This window comes from Rhinatrema bivittatum, chromosome 3 (genome assembly GCF_901001135.1).
Source record: "Rhinatrema bivittatum chromosome 3, aRhiBiv1.1, whole genome shotgun sequence".
Classification (NCBI taxonomy): Eukaryota; Metazoa; Chordata; class Amphibia; order Gymnophiona; family Rhinatrematidae; genus Rhinatrema; species Rhinatrema bivittatum.
Genome location: NC_042617.1, coordinates 10,652,741 through 10,671,316, shown reverse-complemented (window position 1 = coordinate 10,671,316; position 18,576 = coordinate 10,652,741). Strand labels below are relative to the sequence as shown.

Below are 18,576 nucleotides of genomic sequence, written 5' to 3'. Positions count from 1 at the left end.
TCAATGTGACTAGAACTTGTGCCCTAACCCTGATACCAGGGGTATTGTGATCTTCCTGCACTCAGTGCCCTATCCCTATTAATACCAGGAGTGTTGTGATCTTCCTGCACACAGTGCCCTATCCCTATTAATACCAGGAGTGTTGTGATCTTCCTGCACTCAGTGCCCTATCCCTATTAATACCAGGAGTGTTGTGATCTTCCTGCACACAGTGCCCTAACCCTGGCACCAGGGGTGTTGTGATCTTCCTGCACACAGTGCCCTATCCCTATTAATACCAGGAGTGTTGTGATCTTCCTGCACACAGTGCCCTAACCCTGGCACCAGGGGTGTTGTGATCTTCCTGCACAAAGTGCCCTATCCCTATTAATACCAGGAGTGTTGTGATCTTCCTGCACACAGTGCCCTAACCCTGGCACCAGGGATGTTGTGATCTTCCTGCACACAGTGCCCTAACCCTGGCACCAGGGGTGTTGTGATCTTCCTGCACACAGTGCCCTATCCCTATTAATACCAGGAGTGTTGTGATCTTCCTGCACACAGTGCCCTATCCCTATTAATACCAGGAGTGTTGTGATCTTCCTGCACACAGTGCCCTAACCCTGGCACCAGGGGTGTTGTGATCTTCCTGCACACAGTGCCCTAACCCTGGCACCAGGGGTGTTGTGATCTTCCTGCACACAGTGCCCTATCCCTATTAATACCAGGAGTGTTGTGATCTTCCTGCACACAGTGCCCTAACCCTGGCACCAGGGATGTTGTGATCTTCCTGCACAAAGTGCCCTATCCCTATTAATACCAGGAGTGTTGTGATCTTCCTGCACACAGTGCCCTATCCCTAATACCAGGGGTGTTGGGATCTTCTTGCACACATCCCGGTATCAGGGATAGGGCACTGCATGCAGGAAGATCACAACACTCCTGGTATCAGGGATAGGGCACTGCATGCAGGAAGATCACAACACTCCTGGTATCAGGAATAGGGCACTGCATGCAGGAAGATCACAACACTCCTGGTATTAATAGGGATAGGGCACTGCGTGCAGGAAGATCACAACACTCCTGGTATTAATAGGGATAGGGCACTGCATGCAGGAAGATCACAACACCCCTGGTATCAGGGATAGGGCACTGTGTGCAGGAAGATCACAATACCCCGGAGGAGTGAGGGTCAGGCAGCTCCCCCCTGTCTGTGAAGCCAGCCTCTCACTAGTAATGCAGGGAGGGAGCTGTCTCAGACTTCACCATCCTCCCTCCCCCCTCCCCCCTCCCCCACACACCATTCACTAGCTGGGACATGGGGGAAGTCAGGAGTGAGGGTCAGGCAGCTCCCCCCTGTCTGTGAAGCCAGCCTCTCACTAGTAATGCAGGGAGGGAGCTGTCTCAGACTTCACCATCCTCCCCCCCCCTCACCCACACACCATTCACTAGCTGGGACATGGGGAAGTCAGGAGTGAGGGTCAGGCAGCTCCCCCCTGTCTGTGAAGCCAGCCTCTCACTAGTAATGCAGGGAGGGAGCTGTCTCAGACTTCACCATCCACCCCCCCGCCCCTCACCCACACACCATTCACTAGCTGGGACATGGGGGAAGTCAGGAGTGAGGGTCAGGCAGCTCCCCCCTGTCTGTGAAGCCAGCCTCTCACTAGTAATGCAGGGAGGGAGCTGTCTCAGACTTCACCATCCTCCCCCCCCCCCCCCTCACCCACACACCATTCACTAGCTGGGACATGGGGGAAGTCAGGAGTGAGGGTCAGGCAGCTCCCCCCTGTCTGTGAAGCCAGCCTCTCACTAGTAATGCAGGGAGGGAGCTGTCTCAGACTTCACCATCCTCCTCCCCCCCCCCCCTCACCCACACACCATTCACTAGCTGGGACATGGGGGAAGTCAGGAGTGAGGGTCAGGCAGCTCCCCCCTGTCTGTGAAGCCAGCCTCTCACTAGTAATGCAGGGAGGGAGCTGTCTCAGACTTCACCATCCTCCCCCCCCCTCACCCACACACCATTCACTAGCTGGGACATGGGGGAAGTCAGGAGTGAGGGTCAGGCAGCTCCCCCCTGTCTGTGAAGCCAGCCTCTCACTAGTAATGCAGGGAGGGAGCTGTCTCAGACTTCACCATCCTCCCCCCCCCCTCACCCACACACCATTCACTAGCTGGGACATGGGGGAAGTCAGGAGTGAGGGTCAGGCAGCTCCCCCCTGTCTGTGAAGCCAGCCTCTCACTAGTAATGCAGGGAGGGAGCTGTCTCAGACTTCACCATCCTCCCTCCCCCCTCCCCCCTCACCCACACACCATTCACTAGCTGGGACATGGGGGAAGTCAGGAGTGAGGGTCAGGCAGCTCCCCCCTGTCTGTGAAGCCAGCCTCTCACTAGTAATGCAGGGAGGGAGCTGTCTCAGACTTCACCATCCTCCCTCCCCCCTCACCCACACACCATTCACTAGCTGGGACATGGGGGAAGTCAGGAGTGAGGGTCAGGCAGCTCCCCCCTGTCTGTGAAGCCAGCCTCTCACTAGTAATGCAGGGAGGGAGCTGTCTCAGACTTCACCATCCTCCCCCCCCCCCCCTCACCCACACACCATTCACTAGCTGGGACATGGGAGAAGTCAGGAGTGAGGGTCAGGCAGCTCCCCCCTGTCTGTGAAGCCAGCCTCTCACTAGTAATGCAGGGAGGGAGCTGTCTCAGACTTCACCATCCTCCCTCCCCCCTCCCCCCTCCCCCACACACCATTCACTAGCTGGGACATGGGGGAAGTCAGGAGTGAGGGTCAGGCAGCTCCCCCCTGTCTGTGAAGCCAGCCTCTCACTAGTAATGCAGGGAGGGAGCTGTCTCAGACTTCACCATCCTCCCTCCCCCCTCACCCACACACCATTCACTAGCTGGGACATGGGGGAAGTCAGGAGTGAGGGTCAGGCAGCTCCCCCCTGTCTGTGAAGCCAGCCTCTCACTAGTAATGCAGGGAGGGAGCTGTCTCAGACTTCACCATCCTCCCCCCCCCCCCTCACCCACACACCATTCACTAGCTGGGACATGGGAGAAGTCAGGAGTGAGGGTCAGGCAGCTCCCCCCTGTCTGTGAAGCCAGCCTCTCACTAGTAATGCAGGGAGGGAGCTGTCTCAGACTTCACCATCCTCCCCCCCCCCCCTCACCCACACACCATTCACTAGCTGGGACATGGGGGAAGTCAGGAGTGAGGGTCAGGCAGCTCCCCCCTGTCTGTGAAGCCAGCCTCTCACTAGTAATGCAGGGAGGGAGCTGTCTCAGACTTCACCATCCTCCCCCCCCCCCCCCTCACCCACACACCATTCACTAGCTGGGACATGGGGGAAGTCAGGAGTGAGGGTCAGGCAGCTCCCCCCTGTCTGTGAAGCCAGCCTCTCACTAGTAATGCAGGGAGGGAGCTGTCTCAGACTTCACCATCCTCCCCCCCCCCCCCCTCACCCACACACCATTCACTAGCTGGGACATGGGGGAAGTCAGGAGTGAGGGTCAGGCAGCTCCCCCCTGTCTGTGAAGCCAGCCTCTCACTAGTAATGCAGGGAGGGAGCTGTCTCAGACTTCACCATCCTCCCCCCCCCCCCTCACCCACACACCATTCACTAGCTGGGACATGGGGGAAGTCAGGAGTGAGGGTCAGGCAGCTCCCCCCTGTCTGTGAAGCCAGCATCTCACTAGTAATGCAGGGAGGGAGCTGTCTCAGACTTCACCATCCTCCCCCCCCCCTCCTCACCCACACACCATTCACTAGCTGGGACATGGGGGAAGTCAGGAGTGAGGGTCAGGCAGCTCCCCCCTGTCTGTGAAGCCAGCCTCTCTCTAGTAATGCAGGGAGGGAGCTGTCTCAGACTTCACCATCCTCCCCCCCCCCTCACCCACACACCATTCACCAGCTGGGACATGGGGGAAGTCAGGAGTGAGGGACAGGCAGCTCCCCCCTGTCTGTGAAGCCAGCCTCTCACTAGTAATGCAGGGAGGGAGCTGTCTCAGACTTCACCATCCCCCCCCCCCCCTCACCCACACACCATTCACTAGCTGGGACATGGGGGAAGTCAGGAGTGAGGGTCAGGCAGCTCCCCCCTGTCTGTGAAACCAGCCTCTCACTAGTAATGCAGGGAGGGAGCTGTCTCAGACTGGTATCAGGGATAGGGCACTGAGTGCAGGAAGATCACAACACCCCTGGTATCAGGAATAGGGCACAGGTTCTAGTCATATTGACTGATCACATTACTTTTTTTGTCAACTACCAACAGTTTTCATTTCCCATCCCCCCAACCATCACCTCAGTTGGAACCTTGGTAACATCAATAGATAAGAGGGCAGCCAGCCAATAGGAATACATATTCATTCCTAACTGACCTTTACTGACCTGGATAGTGTCAATAATTTGTATCATTTTCTGTTAGTGTTCCTGAGTTTCCATTTCCCATCCCCCCAACCATCACTTCAGTGGGAACCTGGTTAACATCAATAGATAAGAGGGCAGCCAGCCAATAGGAACACATATTCATTCCTAACTGACCTTTACTGACCTGGAAAGTGTCAATTTGTATCATTTTCAGTTAGTGCGCACTAACTCGAGTTAGTGCGCACTAACTCGGAGTTAGTGCGCACTAACTCCCATTAGTGCGCACTAACACGATTTAACGATTTTTAACGATAAATCGTTAGAATTTCTATTGTATCGTGTTCTATAACGATTTAAGACGATATTAAAATTATCGGACGATAATTTTAATCGTTAAAAAACGATTCACATCTCTACTGGCTTATACTGGTGACGTCCCTCGAAGTCTGTTCTGACTCCATCTGCTGGACGGGGGACATAACCCACCGTCTGGACTGATCCTGGTACGTACAGGGAACCTTACCTTCTATGCCATCCGCAATGTCGCTCACAAAGATATTGAACAGGACCGGTCCCAACACCGATCCTTGCAGTACACCGCTTAAAACTGCTCTCTCTTCAGAGAGAGTTCCATTTACCATCACACATTGTCTTCTGTCCGTCAACCAGTTTGTAATCCAGGTCACCACCTCGGCACTCACTCCTAAGCTCGTTTTATTCACCAGTCTCCTGTGCGGAACCGTATCAAAAGCTATGCTGAAATCCAAGTAGATGATATCGAGCGCTCTTCCTCTATCCAATTCCTTGGTTACCCAGTCAAAAAAGTCAATCAGATTTGTCTGACAGGATCTTCCCCTGGTGAATCCATACTACCTCTGGTCCAGCAATTCTCCCGACTGTAGATAGTTCACTATTCTCTCTTTCAACAGTGACTCCATTACTTTTCCCACCACCGAAGTGAGGCTAACTGGTCTGTAGTTACCAGCCTCTTCTCAGGTACTTGTGACTTAGATTGGCCACTGTTGGAAACAGGATACTGGGCTTAATGGATCCTTGGTCTGACCCAGTATGGCATGTTCTTATTCAAGTGCATGGGAGCAGCTCCACATGCGCAGCAGACCCCTCCTCTAACCATCAGTGCAGGAAAGAGAAAAAACCGCAGACAGAAAAAAGGAGCACACACCCCGGGAGAAGAAACAACCGTGCGGGGGGGGGGGGGGGAGCCAGGTTCACCGCTGTGTTGCATCTTTTTTTTTTTTTTTTTAAATTAAAGAAGAAAGAGCCTCACTAAAAGTTCCCCCTCCTGAAACTGAAGAGAGCTGTCCAGCTCAATTCAGCAAGTTACAAACAGGAAAGGGAAAGTGAGGAAAAGGAGCCCAAGAAAAAACAAACAGTCATATAAGTGATCTCGTGGAGGGGAGGAATCTGGACCACCAATGTACACCCCAAGGTACCCTGGACCGGGCGTACAAAAGGGTCACCAACCCCCAGCCCATCCGACTCAACCAAGCAGGGTAGGGATCCCTTTCTAGGACCCCGACCCCTGGGAATAAGGCTCAAAAACTAGAAAAAGAAAAGTTACTGAGAAAAAAAGTTTATGCATCAGCCACCATCTGCTGGAGACAGAGAAATACTGAGGAGCTGCAGGTGACATCAGGGTACTTGAAGCAGTGTCAGTTTTACTTTCTCTGTCTCCATCTGCTGGCACGGATGAATAAACCCAGGAGTCAGGACTGATCTGGGTACATACAGGGAACAGGTACTTCTGTACTTTGCCCTGTGATTCAGCTTTATTAAAGACATTTAAAAATATACTGCAAGTACAACTTTTGCAGTATAATTTGGTAAACACTCCTGGAAGCATTCAGCCCATGCAGTTTACTCACACTCAATGCTTTTATAGCAACTAACCAGCTCTGATGTCCCACCATCCGCTCTCTGCCCTGAGAGGAACACCCTCTCTATGCCAGGACTCTCCCCAGGAAATTAGTAAACCATGTCCCTGGGGAGAACATTGTTATAGTAACTCAATCTCAGGAAAGAAACAAATGTGTAGTGGTTCTATATAGGGACCTAACTGCACAGGGGGCTATAAACCTTTCAGACCTGTTCAGGAAGAAAACTCCACGGATCGTCTCATATGGATTAGACCTTGTTCGAGCTCGCCGCATCTCCTCCCCATCCAGCTCATCAAACACACTCTGCAGATTTAAAAACAGTGGTCAGATACAGGGGTGGCAGCTTCCCAGCACATAAACTGTCATCTGTCTGGGATTTCTAATGCTTACCCTGAATTTATAGGTCCCTCTAGTTTAGGAAATCCTAAGTTTGTCAAGAACATGGTAGGAGCTTTGGATGGAATTTCCACACATTATTACAGGATGGGTGGCTGTGTACATCCCTGTCATTCCAGCTGCACTGGAGGGACTCAAAAGTCTTTTTAGAAGAAAAGGAAACAAGGGGCTTCTAGGAGGAGAAAAACACTTTAAACTCAAAAACCTCACAGCCGGCTCTTCCCCTCCCTACTCAGCCCAGTCCTCAGCGAGGGGAAACAAACTGCAGCTCCCTCTGGAACTCAGCTAACACAGACACTAAGTCTGCCTTCTAGGTAGCACCCTTGAGCAATGGCTGAAACTGCCTCTCCCCTGACTGCTGAGACTGCCTCCGCTGCCCCCGCCTCCGCTGCCCCCATCCTCCTCCCAACTGCCGACTGAGATGGCCTCTGTAGAATCTCCAACCCCGCTCATCTCTCACCCTCTGTATAACACCCTTATAATAAAGCACACAAACATACACCAACTAAAAGGCCATGTCTGTGCAGCGCTGGAAGATAGAGCTCTGTTCACATAAAGGAGTGGAGGAGTAGACTAGTGGTTTGAGCAGCGGGCTACAATCCAGGGATAACCAGGGTTCAAATCCCACTGTCACTTTAATAGTTACCAAGCGTCCGAGCCAAGTCAACTGGAGTCGGTCCCATTTAACCAGTTCTCACTCTATTTGTTGTATGAGAGGGGTATAATTAAATTGGTAAAGGTCAGATAGCTTTTTGCCATTATAAACTCCCAAGTACTTAATCTTGGTAGCAACTCATTTAAAAGGGTGCTGAAATTTCAGGGAGGATTCTAATTGTGAGGTACAGGATATATTTAAAATTTCAGACTTATCCCAATTAATTTTAAAGCCAGAGACCGTGCTAAATTAGGCAAGCTCGGACTCTATCTCCAGCAGGGAGAGATAGGTTGGCTCGCTGCAAGTAAGATGTCTGCAAATAACAACATTTTGCAGGGCTGTAGACCTAGGGTAAATCCATGTATCACAGGGTTATTCTGTATTCGATTGGCCATAAGTTCTAGGAAAATAGCAAAAAGAAGAGGAGAAAGAGGACATCCCTGCCTAGTTCCTCGTTGCACTGTAAAGGAAGTGGAATATCCTCCATTTATTTTAAACAGGCGGTTGGAGAACTATAGCGTGCCTGTATCCAATTTAGAAAAAATGTTCCAAAGTGCATAGTTTCAAGTGTACAAAAAAGAAAAGGCCAGTGGACTATATCAAAGGCCTTTTCTAATTTTGAAAGTATCGGATCCGTGCTATCCGTATTAAGGCCTGATATAAACATTTGGTATTGCACCATTTACTCCCCTTTGTTGATACAGTTATACATATATGGAGGTTAAATACCCATTCCCCCTCCCCTCCCCTCTTAACCACCTGGGAAAGATCCAATCATTCCCAGTATCTACTGGAGGAAAGACCCATACTGAAAAAGAACGGAGCCACCCATCCCCGGAGCTTCTGAAAATAAATCTACCGTAGTGATGAAAGAAATTGCTGCGCTTATATTCCCAGCAATAGAATAACTAAAATACTAGAAACAACAAAAAACCTCATAATGACCACATTATGACCAGCTCACACGGCACAGGAAGAGTCCTGTCATTTGTGGAATTAGACAGTGGTTGTCAAACAGTTCAGGAAGGAGCATCATATCATCCCTTGGTCCATCACTGGTGTTCCTCCGTAGTCTACGGCCACCTTTAGGGATGCGTTGCCAACGTGGCATCTCGGATCGGGAGCCTTTAGAAGCGGTGTTGTTGGAGGCCGTGACCTCCACCTTCAGTCCAGCCTCCTTCAAGGCTTGTACTGCTTTGTCCAGCATGTGTGTCCTGTATGATTTCCCATCTATCTGGAACCATAACCCAAACGGGAAGAGCCAACGATATCGAACCTTCGTTGCTACCAGAGCGGAGGTAATAGGTTTAAAAGCCAGTCTTTCACAGTGTGGTGGCAGCTAGGTCCACATATACAGCAATTTCATTCTCTTCCCATCACCAGGAACGTTGTTGTCTCGATGCAGTTGCTATTTTCTCCTTATAGGCAAATGAGTGGAAGCAGACAATATCTCGTGATCTGTTCCCCAGATTAGGGCCCAAAGATCTGTGCACTGGGTTGGGATCCCCCGCTGTCTGTGTCTTCCTCCCCCAGTAGCACTGCACTTATGTTTTGGGTCACCAAAACGCAATCCGCATACTCCTCTCGCTCAGGCACTCCTTTGAAGCGCAAGTTGCAGCATCTGGACCTGTTTTCAATGTCCTCAATTTTATCTGCAAGATCTATATGCTGGGTTTGTAATGCATGCAATTCTTTTTGCTGGTTTGTCCATCTCTCTTCGTGGTCATCGAGATGGTTGTCTGTTTCGTCAATCCGTCGACCCAGTTCAGCATGGTCATCACGCATCTCCTGAAGGGTGATTGCTACCTCAGATATGGATGTTTTTATATCCTGGTGAATTTCTATAAACCAGGAGCGCATTTCCGCACGGGTGCGTGGTTCCGAGTCTATCGACTAGGACTTTGGCAAGTAACTTTAAGTCTAAATTTATCAGAGAGATAGGTCGATAAGACACAAAGAGTGCAGGGTCTCGGCCTGGTTTGGCTATAATGGTGATGCTCGCCAAACTGGAATCTGGTAAGAGCGTACCTCCTTTACGAAGAAAGTTAAAATGTTTTTGCAAGTGAAATACAAGTTGAGGGCTGAATGTTTTATAGAATTTGGCTGAAGACCATCAGGGCCAGGGGCTTTTCCTATTTTCAAATTTTTTATAGCTAAGATCTCAGATGATGAAATTTCAGCATTTAGGAGTTCGCTCCTTTCTAAGGATAGGCGGGGTAAGGGCACAGATCATAAGTACTTGTCTACGGCCGACTGGGTTATTTGAGTCTCAGCTGCATATAAAGTTTGATAAAATGTAAGAAATTGTTGTGTGATAGCGGAGTTTGTTGACTCAATCTGTCCCAATTCGTTTTTAATTTTAAAGGATATGATTCTAAGTGATTTTTTTTAGTTTTTGAGCAAGGAGTTTTCCTGCTCTATTTCTACCCTCAAAGTATTCTTGTCATGACAGAGATAGGGAGTGAGCTATATGGTCCAACTCCAGCCTATGCAGGTCTTCATGAGCTCTGGCACGAACTGATAGTGTTTTTCAGTAATTATCTTGTATGTGTTGGCATGATAGAAGAGCAATTTTATCCCTAAGGTGAGAGCGCGCTGTCTATTTTTTCTTTTTTTTAAGTACTAGGACCTAGATATAAAATACCCATGTATAAAGGATTTAAAACAGTCCCAATTCCATGACCGGAGATTGCACAGACTCTGCGTTCGTATGGAAAAAATCTATAATGATTTGGGAGGTAGCTTTGGTATATGGAATGTCATGCAGAAGGGAGTCATTTAGTCTCCAAAAGTGGCGGCTTTATTCCTTCTCATGCATTCTGAGATCTATAGAGATTGGGACATGGTCGGATCAAGGTCTGTTCACATAAAGGAGAGGAAGAGTAGACTAGTGGTTTGAGCAGCAGGCTACGACCCAGGGATAACCAGGGTTCAAATCCCACTGTCGCTCCTTGTGACCTTGAGCAAGATACTTTACCGTCCTTTCCTTTTTTCTACAAAATTAGACTGCAAGCCCTGTGGGGATAAGGAAATACCTATAGTACCTGAATGTAAGCAGCTTTGAAGTGCCGAAAAGCAGAATATAAAAATCTAAAATAACTAACTAAATGTCTCACTGGATCTCACTACTAACTGGCTGGTAGAAAGGTCACATTTCCTAATTTATATATCTCATACAGGTGTCATAGTTTCATTTATTTATTTAAGAACTTTTTTATACCGGCATTAGTGGGTACATCATATCGGTTCACATTCAACAAAAGGATGGAAATTACATGAAACAAGGGCATGGGGAGGAGACAAACTGAAAGAAGATGCTAAAAGAGAAGTGCAGAACATTGAAAGATCCAATAATAAGAGTAGCTTATCAAGGGTTAACCACAGGTGTAACATGAAGAGGTAGTTCTCTAGCGCAGTGCTTCTCAACCCAGGCCTCGGGTTTTAACAGTAAGCTAACACTGATACCAGCTGTAAAGCCCCACCTTGCATTTCAGAACACTGTGAAGAAGATCTTCTTTGCAAAACTCAGTTTCATCTTCAATCTCCATCTTCCTCTATAATACAACAAAGAACAAAGCATGGGGTAATGAGGAAAGACACAATGGCACAAAGTAGCAGGGAATGCAAGATCTGAAAGATTTCTGGACTTTGATATAATGCCAAGTCACTTTCTCTTTGTCCCACTGAAGGGACTCAATAATCGGTGCCTGAGTAGGAGCAAAGGGAGCCAAAAGAAAAGACCTGAAACACAGACATACATCTACCCCCCAACCCCAAGTGTGTTACAATTCTATAGCTATCTCCTTTGTAATTTGCAGTTGACTATGGAATTGTGGCAAACCCACCTTTAAATGTCTTTTGTCCTTAGGGCATACTGGGCTGATGCCACTCTTTTCTTAGGCCAGCCTAATGGTGGCTGCTTGGTTTCACCTCTCCTCTGTTGTTCATCTGGCAAGTCACTCTTATCTATGCTCCATTAACTCCCAACTCTATTCTTTCCACCTCACTTGGAATAGTCTCCCTGAATTGGAGTGTCATGCTCCTCATCTTGCCTTATTCAAATTCAATCTAAAAACCCACCTTTGTAAAGGAAAATTAGTTTCTTACCTGATAATTTTCGTTCCTGTAGTACCAAGGATCAGTCCAGGACACCTGGGTTGTGACTCCGCACCAGTAGGTGGAGACAGAGCAAAACTTGTCGGTGTGAGTCATATATGACCCTGTGCCAGTCACAGCCCCCTCAGTCTTACGTAATGTCAAAGTAGCAACTCAACCAAGCAACAACACTGGCTAGAAAATTCACTTCCAAACCAAAACCTACCACCAGAACTCCTAGTGGAACCGGACTCCCCAACCGGGAGAGCTAAACAAGCGATCAGAATAACTAAGAAAACTATGAGCGGACTCTCAGTTACTTCAGCGAAGCCCTGCGGGCGGGATCCTGGACTGATCCTTGGTACTACAGGAACGAAAATTATCAGGTAAGAAACTAATTTTCCTTTCCCTGTACGTACCAGGATCAGTCCAGGACACCTGGGATGTACCAGAGCTAAGTTACCAAGGGTGGGAAGCAGAGAGTCCCTTTCGGAGCACCCTCTCTCCAAATCCCCCGGAATCTGTAGCCCGGACATCCAGCCGGCAGTGCCTGATAAAGTATGCAATGATTTCCCGGTAGCCGCCCTGCAAATCTCTTGAGGCGACACCTGAGAAGCTTCCGCCCAGGACGCAGCCTGAGAACGAGTCGAGTGAGCCCGAAGACCCACCGGAAGCGGTTTTCTCCGCACCAATTACGCCGAGCCAATGGCCTCCATGAGCCAACGGGCGATCGTCGTGCGGGACGCAGCGGCCCCTGTCTTTGGACCCGAGAACAAAACTAAAGATGGTCTGTTACCCGGAACGGATTAGTAACCTCCAAGTGACGAAGAATGGACCTCCGCACGTCCAGCTTCCGCAGTTCCCTTAACTGGGGATCAGGGGACTCCCCAACCGCAAACGCAGGTAACCCCACTGACTGATTTACGTGAAAAACGACACCACTTTAGGTAGAAAGGAAGGTACCGACCGCAAGTATACTCCTGAATCGGAAATACGCAAGAACGGTTCCCTACAGGGCAGGGCCTGCAACTCCGAAACACGCCGTGCCGAGGCAATCGCCACCAAAAATACCGTCCTCAACGTAAGGTCCTTAGTAGATGCATGCTTCAAGGGCTCAAACGGGGCCAAGCCTAAGGCGGAGATAACCCAGATAAGGTTCCAAGACGGACAGGGGGGACGCAATGGAGGACGGAGATGTTTAGCCCCCCGAAGGAAACGGGAGATATCCGAATGAAGGGCCAGGGATGGTTCCCCGGACCTTACCCCGCAAACAACCAAGCGCCGCCACCTGGACCCGTAGAGAACTGCACGCCAAGTCTTTGGCCAGACCGGCTTGAAGAAACGTTAGAATATTTGAAACCGAAGCGGAAGTGGGATCCACCCCCCGCTTCACGCACCAATCCTCCAAAAACCGGCCAGACACGGACATAAGCCAGGGCCGTAAAAACCGCCCAGACACGGACATAAGCCAGGGACATAGACTGCTTTCTGGACCTCAGCAACGTGGCTATCACCGCATCTGAGTAACCTTATCTCTTCAGGCAATTCCTCTCAAAAACCATGCCGCGAGACAGAAGTGATCCGCATCCTCCAAAACAGACGGGGCCCTGACGTAGGAGCCCCGCGAACCCCTGGAGACGAAAGGGAGTCGCCCCCGACAACTGAATGAGATCTGCGAACCACGGACGACGTGGCCACTCCTGTGCCACCATGATCCCATTGAACGGGTGCAATTCTATGCACTGCAGAATCTTGCCTATCATCGGCCACGGGGGAAACACGTACAGAAGCACATCCGTTGGCCAAGGAAGTACCAGCGCGTCGACGCCTTCTGCTCCCCGTTCTCGATGCCGACTGTAAAATCGCGGAGCCTTCACGTTGTGCCACGTGGCCATCAGATCCATGTGGGGCACCCCCCACGTTCTGCAGATGAGCAGAAACACTTCGTCCGCCAATTCCCACTCTCCGGGATCGAGGTTGTGACGGCTGAGAAAATCCGCCTGGACATTGTCGACCCCGGCAATGTGGGAGGCTGCGATGTTGCTGAGACTTAGTTCTGTCCGTGACATCAAGAGCTGCGCCTCTATAGCCACCTGTGGACTCCTAGTCCCTCCTTGATGATTGATGTAGGCCACGGTGGTTGCGTTGTCCGATAGTACTCGGACCGCCTATCCCCGTACTAACGGTAAGAAGGCTTGTAGAGCCCGACGGACCGCTCTGGTCTCTAGTCGGTTGATAGACCACTGGGCTTGAGACGCTGACCATAGCCCCTGGACCGACCTCCCTAGGCAAACTGCTCCCCAACCGGAGAGACTGGCATCCATGGTCACAACCGTCCAATCGGGTACCCGCAGGGACACTCCACCGGACAGATGCTTGGAATCGAGCCACCAGTACAGGCTGGATCTCGCTTGGCCCTCGAGTGGAAGAGGCAGGAAGAACTCCTCCGAGACCGGCTTCCATCGGGATAGTAAGGACGACTGCAACGGCCGCAAATGAGCGAACATCCAGGGAACCAGGGCGAGCATTGAAGCCATCGAACCCAGGACCGTCAGATAATCGCAGACCCGAGGACTGTGAAGAGACAGCAACCGCCTCACCTGAGACTGTAGCTTGCACCTGCGTTCCTGGGACAGGAACACTTTGCCCTGTGTCGTGACGAATCCAGCTCCGAGGTATTCTAGGGTCTGGGTCGGTATCAGTTGACTCTTGGCGAAATTGATTACCCAGCCTAGAGACTGCAAGATCTGTAGGACCCGGGCCACCGCCCGTCGACACTTACCCTCGGACTTCGCGCGAATCAGCCCGTCGTCCAGGTAAGGATGAACCAGGAAACCTTGCCGGCGTAGCAGCGCCGCCACCGCCACCGCCACCACCATCACTTTCGTGAATGTGCGGGGAGCTGTCGCGAGACCAAATGGCAGTGCCCGGAATTGATAGTGACGCCCCAGCATGCAGAACCTCAGGAATTGCTGGCACTCCGGCCGAAGTCCCACGTGAGATCTAGGGAAGCCAAGAATTTGCCCAGCCGCACCGAAGCAATCACCGAACGAATTGTCTCCATCTTGAAGTGAGGAACGCGCAGGCATCTGTGCACGCCTTTGAGGTCCAGGATCGGTCTTGACGTGCCGTCTTTCTTTGGAACGATGAAGTGAATGGAGTAACGGCCTTCGCCGTGCTGATGGATCGGGACCGGAACAATAGCTCCTGAGCTTTCCAAGCGCCGGATGGTGCCTAGCCGTGCCGCCTTCTTCTCCGGAGCTTTGCAAGGAGAGACGAGGAACTTGTCCGCTGGGATTCGAACAAAAAGTAACGCGTAGCCGTGGCTTATCACGTCGAGGACCCACTGGTCCGACGTAACGCTGGCCCATTCCTCGAAAACAACGTCAACCGCGCCCCAACATTTGGGATCACGTGCAGAGGCTGCGGCGAGGAATGGGCCAACCGCATTTCATTGCGAAACCTTGGGACCCCTGCGGCCGGGGTTCCTCCCTGCCTACCGAACCGCTTCCCCCGAAAGGACTGCTGCCACCGAGGGGTCCAGGAGGAAGGAGACCTATACGAGGGTCCCGAAGAACGTGGAGGACGCGACTTCCTGGAACCGCAGTTCCGAAGCCAAAGGAGGCTCCTCGCTGACCCTGGCGAGACCATAGCTCTGGAGGCCGTCCGGAGCAAGTCATACAGAGCATCTGCGGCGATCCGCCTGCCGCGCCTCCTCCTCCGACAGATCCGCGTTGGCCTGGAGAACCTGGGCCCACCGGAACCCAGCACGCAGCGCAAAGTTACTACAAATCGCCGCGCGCACCCCCAAGGCCGACGCCTGAAACACCTGCTTAAGCTGGAGTTCTATCCTTCTATCCTGGATATCCTTGAAAGCGGTCGCTCCTGTAACCGGGATCGTTGACCTTTTAGGTACCGCCGACACCGCTGCATCCACTCTGGGAACTCGAAGAAGCGCCAGGGTATCTTCTGGTAATGGATACAACTTGTCCATGGCTTCACTCACTTCCGGGCCCAGCTCCAGGGAATCCCATTCCCGGAATAATATATCAGCAGCCGAAAAGGGGAACGGGGAGGCCACTGCTGGGCCGGTGAGCTCGAAAGGACCGGATCCATCTTGGCTCCCGGTCTAGACTCCACCTGTGGGGCCTCCACCCCCAATTCCTGCAGGATGGTCGGAATAAGGGGAGCCAACTCCTCCCTCCGGAACAAGCGGACTACTCTGGGGTCATCTCCATCCACTGCTGTACCTGTGCTGGTACCTGGCAGGCCTGAGCCCTCTTCCTCCGGCTCAGGGGCTGCGTCCTCCGAACAGGAGGACCCGGAGTCCGTCTCCTGCGGTCTACCCCGCATCAGGCTAACATGCTTTGGAGGATCGGAGGGCTTCCCAGATCCTTTCCCAGCTTTCATCCTCTGCTGCCTAGATCTTTTGAGGGAGGACCTTCCTTAAAAAGAACGCGAAAACCGAAGAAAAGGAGGCCTCCGAATCAGTGGAGGCCGTCTCCGCACTGACCTCAACCGGAGAAGCAGCCCCCCTCGGGGAGGCCTCCCCGGGGGCTCGCTGCTGCGGGGAAAGCGCCGGAGGGAGACCTCCATTTGCTAAGGCCTTCCTCGTGGCTTGACTAACTGCACCCAAAATGGCCGCGTTCCCGCGCTCCGCGGGAACGGCGCTCAGCGGGAACGGAACAGCTGAGCTATCCCCTGCCTGCTCGTCGCACGGCGGCCCCAACGCTGGTCGAATCCAAGCTCCCCGACCTGTCTCGGACGGCCCCTCGCCGCCCGAGACCCAGGCTGAAAACACGCCGTCCCTATACAGGCGTGCACGCCGAGCCGCGCGCGCAGCAGGAGGCTCCACGCGGCATCCCCCACGCGACCGGCAGGGGCCCAGAAGGGATCTCCACTAAAATCAACCCCCCCCACGGAACGAAGCCGCGAAGGACGGAGAGCCGGCATCCCCCACGCGACCGGCAAGTGACCAGAAGGGATCTGCACTAAAAATCAACCCCCCCGGAACGAAGCCGCGAGGCGAGGAAGCCGCAAAACAAAAACAAAACAGACTTTCTTTTTTTTTTTTTCTTGCGATCGCTGCTTGGACGCTGTCCCTGGTCCTGACCTGCCTGCTCCAGCGGGGGTGAGTGAACCGGGCTCCCCGGTGTCACCCCCGACGCTGCTGCCAGCAAGGGCCGGGTCCTCAACCCTCAGCAGCGGCCTCTACCAGGGGGGGATGGTCCCCTCAGAACCTCCCAACCTCCCTGGGAGGCTCTCAGGACGAGGGAGTCTTCTTTCTTTAGATGAAAAACTTCCAAAAACCAAATTCTTCTTATTTAGATGAAAAGTTTCCAAAAACCAAATTGAAAAGGAAAAAAATTCCAAAAACCTGACTAACTACCAGAATCAGTGCAGGCAGAGGCTGTGACTGCACCTGCACCACCTACTGGAGACAGAGTAAGACTGAGGGGGCTGTGACTGGCACAGGGTCATATATGACTCACACAGACAAGTTTTGCTCTGTCTCCACCTACTGGTGCGGAGTCACAACCCAGGTGTCCTGGACTGATCCTGGTACGTACAGGGAAGGCTACTTTTAAATCTTAACCCCTGATTGTCCCGCTCACAGCCTCATTGATTATAACCCCTTTATTAATAAATAAAATTCCTAAAGTCTTTTATCTTGTATGTTTGTCTTGATTAGACTGCAAGAACTACTGCGCAGGGATGGTCTCGTGTGGTTTTGGTACAGTGCTGCGTACATTGCATAATGCTATAGAAGTGATAAGTAATAGTAGTAGACAACTTTACTTTTTTTTTTTTTTTTTTTACAGCATGAGTAGATTTGTGTATTTTTATTTAAAATCTACACAGCAAATGCAGAAATTTTACGTGTATTTGTATATATTTTTTGTTTTAATTGATTATGAAGAATTTTGTTGTAACCCACCTTGAACTGTGTCAATAGTGCATGCTAGAAATGTTATAAATGAATAAATCTGGCATCCTGGCTTCAATTTTAATCTACTTCAAACAGGAACTGGGGGAATATAATTAAATCCATGTGCTCATCCATCAGCTGTCAGGTAAAAACAAACAATCTGCAGACAGGAGTGAGGAACAAGACCGGGATGCAGCCTGAGTCCCACCCTCTTCAATGATCCTCCCACAGTACTGGAGAGCTTGTCAGCAGCAAGACAAACTAAATACCTCAGAAATCCAGTGCCTTCTATGTGCAGACGATCTGCTCACTCTATCCCCCACCCCAGGTGGTCTGCAAGAGAACCTGAACCTGCTAGAGACCAAGTGCAAATCATGGGCCCTACACAGAAACCTGGAACACAAACTTTATGATTTTCCGAATCTCCAACGCAAATGAAAAATCTTCCTAAAAAGATAAAATGTTGAGCATACTCTAAACTTGGCTCGAGAACAAGTGCATTTGGGAGTCCATGCCAAAGGTAATTGTTTGAAATTTAGAAAGGCAGTAAGGGCTTGGTTTCTCTTGCAGGCATAGCAGTGTTCCTCATGATGGAACTTTCCACTTGATCTGCATGTTATTATTCTAATTACATATTATGTTTTATTTTTATGAATATTTTTATGTTTATTATGATTTGGTTTTAAGTATGTTTTATTTGCAGTATCTGCTTGGTTAATTAGCCTTATGGTTATTATATTTTTATGAATTGGTTTTATGTATGTTTTATTTTATACATCCCACTTGGTTAACTTGCTTTAAAAGCGGTATATTAATTTTAAATAAATAAATAGTACAATATTAAACTGGCTATAAAGACACTACAAGAAAAAGCACTAAAATATAAACATAGAAATGATAGCAGAAAAAGACCAATCAGCCCATCCAGTCTGCCCAGCAAGCTCCCACACTATTTTCCCCATACTTATCTGTTTCATCAACCACCAAGTTCAGGGCCCTTGTTGGGAACTGTTTTATTCACATTTCCTGCCACCCCCTGTCATTGATGCAGAGAGTAATGCTGGAGTTGCATCAAAGGTGAGCATAAGGCTTAATGGTTAAGGGTAGTAACCGCCACATCAAGCAAGTTACCCCGATGCTTGTTCACCCAGACTGCACAGATCAATGCCTTGTTGGATGATTTTGAATGTAAATCCTCTTTTCCATATATCCCCCTGCCTTTGAAGCAGATAGCAACACTGTATATGCATTCAAAGTGAA

At 50.5% G+C, this 18,576-nt stretch overlaps 1 protein-coding gene across 2 annotated transcripts in view; it reads right to left on the bottom strand.

Annotated features, from left to right (window-relative positions):
* The window catches only part of CMTR1 (cap methyltransferase 1), a 322,636-nt gene that overhangs the window by 244,023 nt on the left and 60,037 nt on the right, over positions 1 to 18,576 (bottom strand). For both annotated transcript variants that reach the window (XM_029592902.1, XM_029592901.1), the window contains exons 6-7: positions 10,775 to 10,846; positions 6,450 to 6,544 (exon numbers count right to left, since the gene is read on the bottom strand). In XM_029592902.1, coding sequence (XP_029448762.1) covers positions 6,450 to 6,544; positions 10,775 to 10,846 — 167 coding nt within the window. The remainder of the gene's footprint in view (positions 1 to 6,449; positions 6,545 to 10,774; positions 10,847 to 18,576) is intronic.